General features: G+C 43.7%; 1 protein-coding gene across 2 annotated transcripts; it reads right to left on the reverse strand.

The window, feature by feature from the left end:
• klhl22 (kelch-like family member 22) lies at positions 1-5,383 on the reverse strand. 2 transcript variants are annotated; one of them, XM_084180962.1, is made up of 8 exons: positions 5,311-5,383; positions 4,335-4,632; positions 4,043-4,208; positions 3,642-3,953; positions 2,925-3,334; positions 2,146-2,338; positions 1,564-1,797; positions 1-1,445 (listed from the first exon to the last, which is right to left on the reverse strand). In XM_084180962.1, exons 2-8 carry the CDS (start codon positions 4,553-4,555, stop codon positions 1,116-1,118), a joined length of 1,866 nt encoding a protein of 621 aa, XP_084037088.1. In that variant the 5' UTR covers positions 4,556-4,632; positions 5,311-5,383; the 3' UTR covers positions 1-1,115. The 2 variants fall into 2 exon arrangements, with proteins under 2 accessions (XP_084037088.1, XP_084037089.1); XM_084180963.1 differs by lacking the exon at positions 5,311-5,383 and adding an exon at positions 4,988-5,102.
• Positions 5,384-7,185: the final 1,802 nt, after the last annotated feature.

Consider the following 7,185-nt stretch of genomic DNA (forward strand, 5'->3'; position numbering starts at 1 on the left):
TTGGGGTTTAGAATATTATCTTGTTTTTATTACTGAGATGCAGGGCAAAATATTCTGAATGATTTCATGTGTACCAACTGTAGTATGATCACGTTTACTACATCTTTATTCAAATCCACTGACAACAATTAGTGACTTTTCTTTCATCAACAACAATTTGATAAACTGTGATAGAAGAGGCCCATTTCTAACCAAACAAGAAACCCTTTCTTAGGTGTAACAGAGAAAACAAGGCACAGTGTGGAAATAAGACAAATTAATCATTATTAATTTAAAGTGCATGATGAGTTATTGCCTTTCTCATGATATCATAGTAATAACCAGTGGTTATAAGGGCCAACATTGGAACATAAACCATGAATCAGGCTCAACAGAACAAGACAAACAGTTTCAGTTTCCAAGCTGGCAAATTAATGGCCTGTTTCCTTCACAAGTGCAACATTAAACAACTGAAATATTATACATGTAATGATACTGTAAAAGGAAGGTTATTATTTGGTCTAAAATGTCAAACTAAATAACATGAGATTATAGATTTTGTTAACCGAGATCACTTTCGAGTACTCCTCCTCATCAAATTATTGCATAGTCAATGAATACCCTTGTGCCTCATTTGAACTGGGTGTAATGTTAAGTTGAAGAGCTGTGAAACATATGATTTTGTGGAGGAAGTGTTCACAATAGGATCCTTCTTTCTTCTCCTCTCTGCATACAGTAAAGGGGAACACCAGTGATAGACCAAAGTGGTAAAGTCACCTTAATCTGTCAATCTGGCACACATACGCAGTAACGTCTTCAGGTCAAAGTGAGGGCAAGCTGCAAGGACGGGAGAAGGCCTCCAGAAGTACTGATGTTGGAGCAACAACACAAGAGAAAGAGGCAAAAGGCCTTGGTTTACACTTTGCTTCAGAGGCACTCAGTGTGGTCAACATGCAGGTAGAGACTACCCTCCCATCACCACTGTATCAAACAAGCTAGGGAAATACCACAAGGATTCCTTCACCCTTGCATGCAAAATAAAAGATTCAGCAAATAACAGATTCCCCTCAGATTCAGCTCAACGCCACCTCTGAACACCTCTCTAGTCTCCTCCTCCACAGTCAGGACCACGTCAGTCAGTCCTCAGAGTTGTCCAAATCCACGTCCTCCCAAGATGCCTTGGTGCGCTGCTCCCAGTTCTTGGCCTGACCAATCACAGCACGGGAGAGGAGCACCACGCAGGCTGCCAGGCCGGAGATGCGCTCCTCGAATGCTGTCCCACTCTCCCAGAGGTCTGCCTCTGTGTTATACACGTGGACGTATTTCATACGGTTGCCCTTGTCGTGAGAGCGCCCACCTAGTATGTAGATCAGGCTGCCGAGTACTGCCACACCGGGCTCCCCATGACCAGCTGGTAGAGGACTCATCTCAGACCAAGAGTTAGCTGCTGGGCTGTAGCACGCCACCTGGAAAAGAGGCCAGTAACTTAGTACATTACTTTACATCTTACACCTCAAGCCTTTGTTGCATTACAAACTGTTGCTCAGTCACTTTGAATATCATTGGTAAGTGGCGGTACGGTACCTTGAGAACATCTCGGCGGTACCCGCGCTCATCATTGCTGCCACCAATGACATAGACTCGTCCATTGACCGCAGCCATGCCATGCCATGCCCGCTCCACCGGTCCCTCTGCACACGCTGCCCACTGGTTGTGCTGGGGGTCATAACAGTATGTCTCCCTCAGGTATGCTATTCCCCGCCGCCCACAAGTGACGTACATCTTGCCATCCAAGACTGCTCCGGCGTGTGCATACACCTAGAGGGAAGTCTAGACTAGTATTCAGGGACAGGATCGGCACAACATCAAAAATCAGGACAATGGCCACCGGAATATCAAGAACAGCTGATTCAGGGAGGAAATCCATATTTATTTGATTATTCTAACAAATGGTGAACTGGTCCTACTTGTTGTTTATGTTGTTGTTTATCTCAAGGGAAGGTTCCTCAGAAATCCCTTCTCCCTCCATACTTTGATAGACACTGACAAACAGATATCAGTGAATATCTAACACCCTCTTGTGGACAATGTGAGTACATACTTAAGAGAGGTTTTGATCTTTGGCATTATTATGTCTTTATGACATGATCGATCGTGTGATCCTACCTCTCTCCTGAGGGCTGCCACATATTCCCAGGTGTTGGTGTGTGGGTCGTAGCGCTCTACACACTCCAGTTCAATGCTGTAGTCGCGTCCCCCAATAGCGTAGATGTGTCCGTCCAGCACACAGACACAGTGGTCTGCATGCTGCTGCTGCAGGGGCTTGATAGAGCTCCAGATGTTGTGGCGAGGGTCATATCTGTGAAGAGGAGACTGAGTGCTTGAGATCAAATATCACGATTTTTCATTAGTTAATGGCAAATGTCAAAAAGAGGACATGCTAATTAACTGGCAATTACAGTGATATTTAGAAAGTTATTTTTTTGTGGGATATTTGTCATGCAAAATTATTGCAAAGATGTCAACTGCAGTGATTTCAATCCAAAGAAAAACAAGACTTCTCTGTCTGTTCAAGGAGAAATTAAGTCAGCAGTAAACAGATTTTTGGAGCAAATTAGAGTTCAAATTCAATTACATGGGAACTCAACCAGATGGAGCAACACAACAACTTTTCAGTCAGATGACATTTTGAGCTGACACCAGTCAGTTTTTATACATGTAGCCTACTCTTTTATGATAGGAATACATAGTCCTGATTTACAACTTGTTTCATGTCCATTTTCTTTAGTTTCACGTCTATACAGTGGCTTCTTTCATTGTCAGACACCGCATTCTGCTCTGTATGGTAGATAGTTAAGAGAACCATACAGTAGATCATGACAGCAGGCCTAATGATCAGATCAATACTCTGTTAGAGTGGGTCTGTCTATGCTATTGGGTCTCACCTCCAGCAGCGAGTCTCTGCACGAAAGCCGCTGGTGTTTTTGTCTCCCCCAATCAGATAGACAAAGTTGTTCAGCACGGCGATACCTTGGTTGGACATGCGGGGGGCCTGAGCAGCCGCGAGTGTCCTCCACTCACCCCAGCTAGGGTGATAAACCTGGAACAATTCTTCGCTCTCAGTCAGTGAGCTAGAGGATAACATACCCCCGAAGCCAAGGATGCAGTTGAAGTTGGAACGGGGCTGGGTGAGGGGGCCCTGAAGGATGGGCTGCCAAAGCTCCTGCTCGTGGTAATGCAGTGCAGCTGCCACAAAGTCCTTCAGCGGACACTGATTCAGCCGCCCAAACAGTCTCTGCAACACCTGTTTGTCCATGAGGCAGAAACGCACTGCCTCCAGCATCCTCAGATTGTCCTGTGAGAGAGAGAGAGGGAGAATGAGTAATGGTGCTGAACAGTCTGTTCCACACATCCCTACACAAAGGCCCAACTGAGTTTGTTCATCTCTGATATCAAGGTGCCATTCACCAGCCATGTATCTATACAAGCCTGGTGGTCAAACGTGACACAGCTTTCAAAGTTATTGAATTTTCATGTAATACAAAATGGCCAGTGGAGGGTATGCATTCTTTTACTGCTTCTGATGTACGGCAGTATCAAGACCACGGGCAAACAGCCTCCAATGTCTCAAAGAGAGTGGCTGACTAACCGGCTGGCCTTACCTGGAGGGACACCTGGTCTGTCTCCACCTGCTCTGGGCTGTAGTGGTAGTGCAAAGCTGCCTCGTACACCTCGTTCTCTGAGCTGACCTCCAGCTCGTCACTGCTCAGCACACTGAGGACCTTCTCTGGGGGAAGCTGGCGGTACACCTCTGTGCGAGAGAACGTCTGAATGTTCGTCAGGATGTAGGAGTGCACCTTGGCCCCCAGCTGCTGCAGCCCATACACGTCAGCCAGCTTGTCAACTTCCAAGATGTTGCTGTCATCCAGCCAGGAAAAGAGGAAGTCACAGCAAAAGCCAATAACATCCTCAATCTACAAAAGATCAAATGCAAAGGTCAGCTGGGGGATACAGCCCAAGACATATGACTTTGATCCAAAGGACACATTAAAAAATAAGATACCTGTACAAGAGTGGCAGCAACCAGGACCTCCTGCACGTTGTCCAGGTCTAGCTCAAGCTCCGATGTGTAGATGAAGTCCAGAAGTTTGGTCATGGCAGTGTAGGTCACCCCATGCACTGGAATCTCTGTCAGCTGTGTCTCTCTGAGCCCTCCAGCAAACATCCCTCTGGAGAAAACACAGGCAGGGTTAGGGGAGTAATAGCCTCTTCCCAAAGCGAGACTAGGGGAGAAATGACTAAAGTCTTTCAGATTTAAAGTAACGAAGGGGTAAGTGCCAGGCAGACAGGCCTACCTGAAGTAGTCACATGCGGCAGCCAGGAGGATGCGATGGGCTTGAATGGGCCTGCCCTCCACCAGGAGCACTACATCAAACAGGATGCCACCCTGCCTCAGGCCAAGCAGCCCATCCAACAGGCTGCGGGAATGGGCACAACTCCGATATGTCTGGCGGCCACATTGACCAGATGAGCCGGTGGGGCTCCCCATTTGGTTCAGCTCCCCATCCTCAGCCATTGCTGGTTATTCCTGGTCTCTCACATTAGGCACACTACTACTAGCTAATACTCACTCTTCCCATGACGCTTCACATGCTGATGTGGTTGGGTGAGATGAGACATGAAAGGGAAAAATAAACATGATCATGTAGCTACAGTTCTATGTATAACTAGCCAACTAAACTAGCTAGCTAACACCCCATGCACCCAACATCATGCTAGATACTTATTCCATTTATAATCATTTATTAGGCCTATCTGAAGATCTAGCAAGAAGAATAATGTAAATCACGAACTACATTGGTGGTAGTACTAGTGTGACAGACTACCAGGTTATTAGCTAGTTAGCTAGCTAGTGAATAACATTAGCTATAATTCCCTTCTTATGTGACTAACGTTAGCTAGATTGAATTCCTATGATATTCCTCTCCGATACCATCACGACACTTACATAAACATACATCACGTGACAAATGGTATAGCTACCTAAGGTCTAGCTATATACTGTATACTAGCTAGCTAGTTCATGAGTCATAGCTACACAAGCACGCTGACTAGCTAGTAGCAGTATGCTCGAAACCCTGACCGTTCGAAACTAGCAGCAAGCTAGCTAGCTAACATGAACATAGATCTGCGATATCAGTCTTCTGAATTTGCAAGTCGGTTGAAGAATAGTTAAGTTGTTTTCACTTTCGATTGGTTGAAGCTAAAGCAATATTAACATTTGAACAATGTGGTTAAATAACTAGGGGGGAAAAACTATAAACAAAATACCTAGCTAGCCAGCCGTGTTTACTGTTTCTTTCAGGTATTCATGCGCCCATTTCGTGTGAGGTCATTTCCGTCTACAATATTATTTCTGCGTGCACTAATGTTAGTGGATGATAAAGCATGAATGTATCTTAAATGTTTGTTTACAGAAATTATGCATAGCGTACCTATTGTGCTGGATTTCACAGTGATTCGTGCTAATGCTGTGAAAGAAACTGAGGTGGGGAGACTTTTATGTAATGGTGAGTAGGCTTGTCTGAAATGTAAATTAAGTGACACAATTTGTGATAGCCTCACTGAGGTATAAAAGAACGGATAGCCAACAGGAAATGTACTTGTAAGGATTTCAATGTGACAGATGCAGAATAAATGTAATGTATGCACATTCGTTTACTTACCAGAAGTGGACGCTCTTTCCTCAAACAATAGTCCTCACCATCAACCCTGTTCATGTCAATGGGTGTGTTCGAGCAGTAAGCCTAACTAAGCCTAGACGAAAATTGTCGGGGAGGTGCATCTGTGACAGCCGAAAGTCGGACACTAGTGGTTTTCCAACAGCAAATCTCAAATCAGCATGGCAGTATCAACATAGCTGCTATTGTTTATAAACGTTTTTCTGTATAAATGTCGAAATAAACTTTTCTATACCCCCATATCACACACTCACAAACTGAAAACATAATGTGTGTACAATTTATTGGTTAAAGATGATTTGTATACCCTGTAGCTTTAGAATCGCGGTAAAGTTGGTTCCTGTTTCAGTCACATCGTTCGCATGCGTCAAACAAAAACAAACAGCTCTTTTTGAATGGATCTTTTTGGTCAACATTGGGAACTGAATCGCATCTGTGAAAGAGACAATCATTTGGCTCTCTGATTTGCATACTGCTACTACTGCTTTAAAAAAAAACTCCAGACAACGATTATCTGTAGATAAGTTAGAAAACCTATATGTGAAGATGTTAATTCCTCACTGCAGGAACAATAGGTAGTGAGGAGAGTGCCTCATTCTGGTCCACGCAAATTTTGGCTATGTGTTTTTTGCAAGCAATCTAATTTCTTCAGGCAATTTTTTTTTTAAACTCACATTTCACCATCTGACATAAAGGTAGGCAAACTTTTAGGCTATACATTAGAAATGCTCTATTTTTCATGTTTTTTCATCCATTTCTATGCACTACTGAACGAAGAGCTGTTTGGGAGCCAAATGAACGGCTCTTTTAGGTGAACGGAGCCAAAAGATCTGGCTTATCGAAAAGACTTGGAATGCCCATCACTACAAAACACCCTAATGATTGGTTGACAAATAGTGCCTCCCATAATGCAGGTGATGGCTGCATGGTGCAGTTGGTGAGAAGCAACTGCAGCGACTTGAAGGTGACTTAATCAGAAACTGCATGACCTTTGATCACGTGATTTTTGTAAAGTTCATGCAGTCGATGCGTAGTCGGAAGTCTGACACATTTTTTTGTCCATAATGCAACACACTTTGAAAGGCGGTGACCAATGATGGTCAACGTCTTGACAAAAGTGATCCTCTCGAACGTGCCCAATGGCTCTATTTTAGACAGGGAATTTGAGAGATTCTACCCATTTACTGGAGAATTTCCACAGAAATGTTCACAGAATTATATGCTTTTTATGATCACATGATGGAAGTCTGTTGGAGTGAACTTCTGTGAATTTAACAAATGTTTTTGTTACAAATGTAATTTAAAGAAAGAGAAAAATTGACGTTTAGCTAGATCATTTCCAGAGAAAGAACCTGTTGCTTACAGCAAATATGGTGGTACAGTTTTTCTGGACTGTAATCAACCTGGCAACTTTGTATGGAAAATGATATTCACATCCATGTTTTATTGTGTTATGAATACCAAT

This window comes from Coregonus lavaretus (assembly GCF_964263955.1).
Source record: "Coregonus lavaretus genome assembly, chromosome: 17".
Taxonomy (NCBI): domain Eukaryota; kingdom Metazoa; phylum Chordata; class Actinopteri; order Salmoniformes; family Salmonidae; genus Coregonus; species Coregonus lavaretus.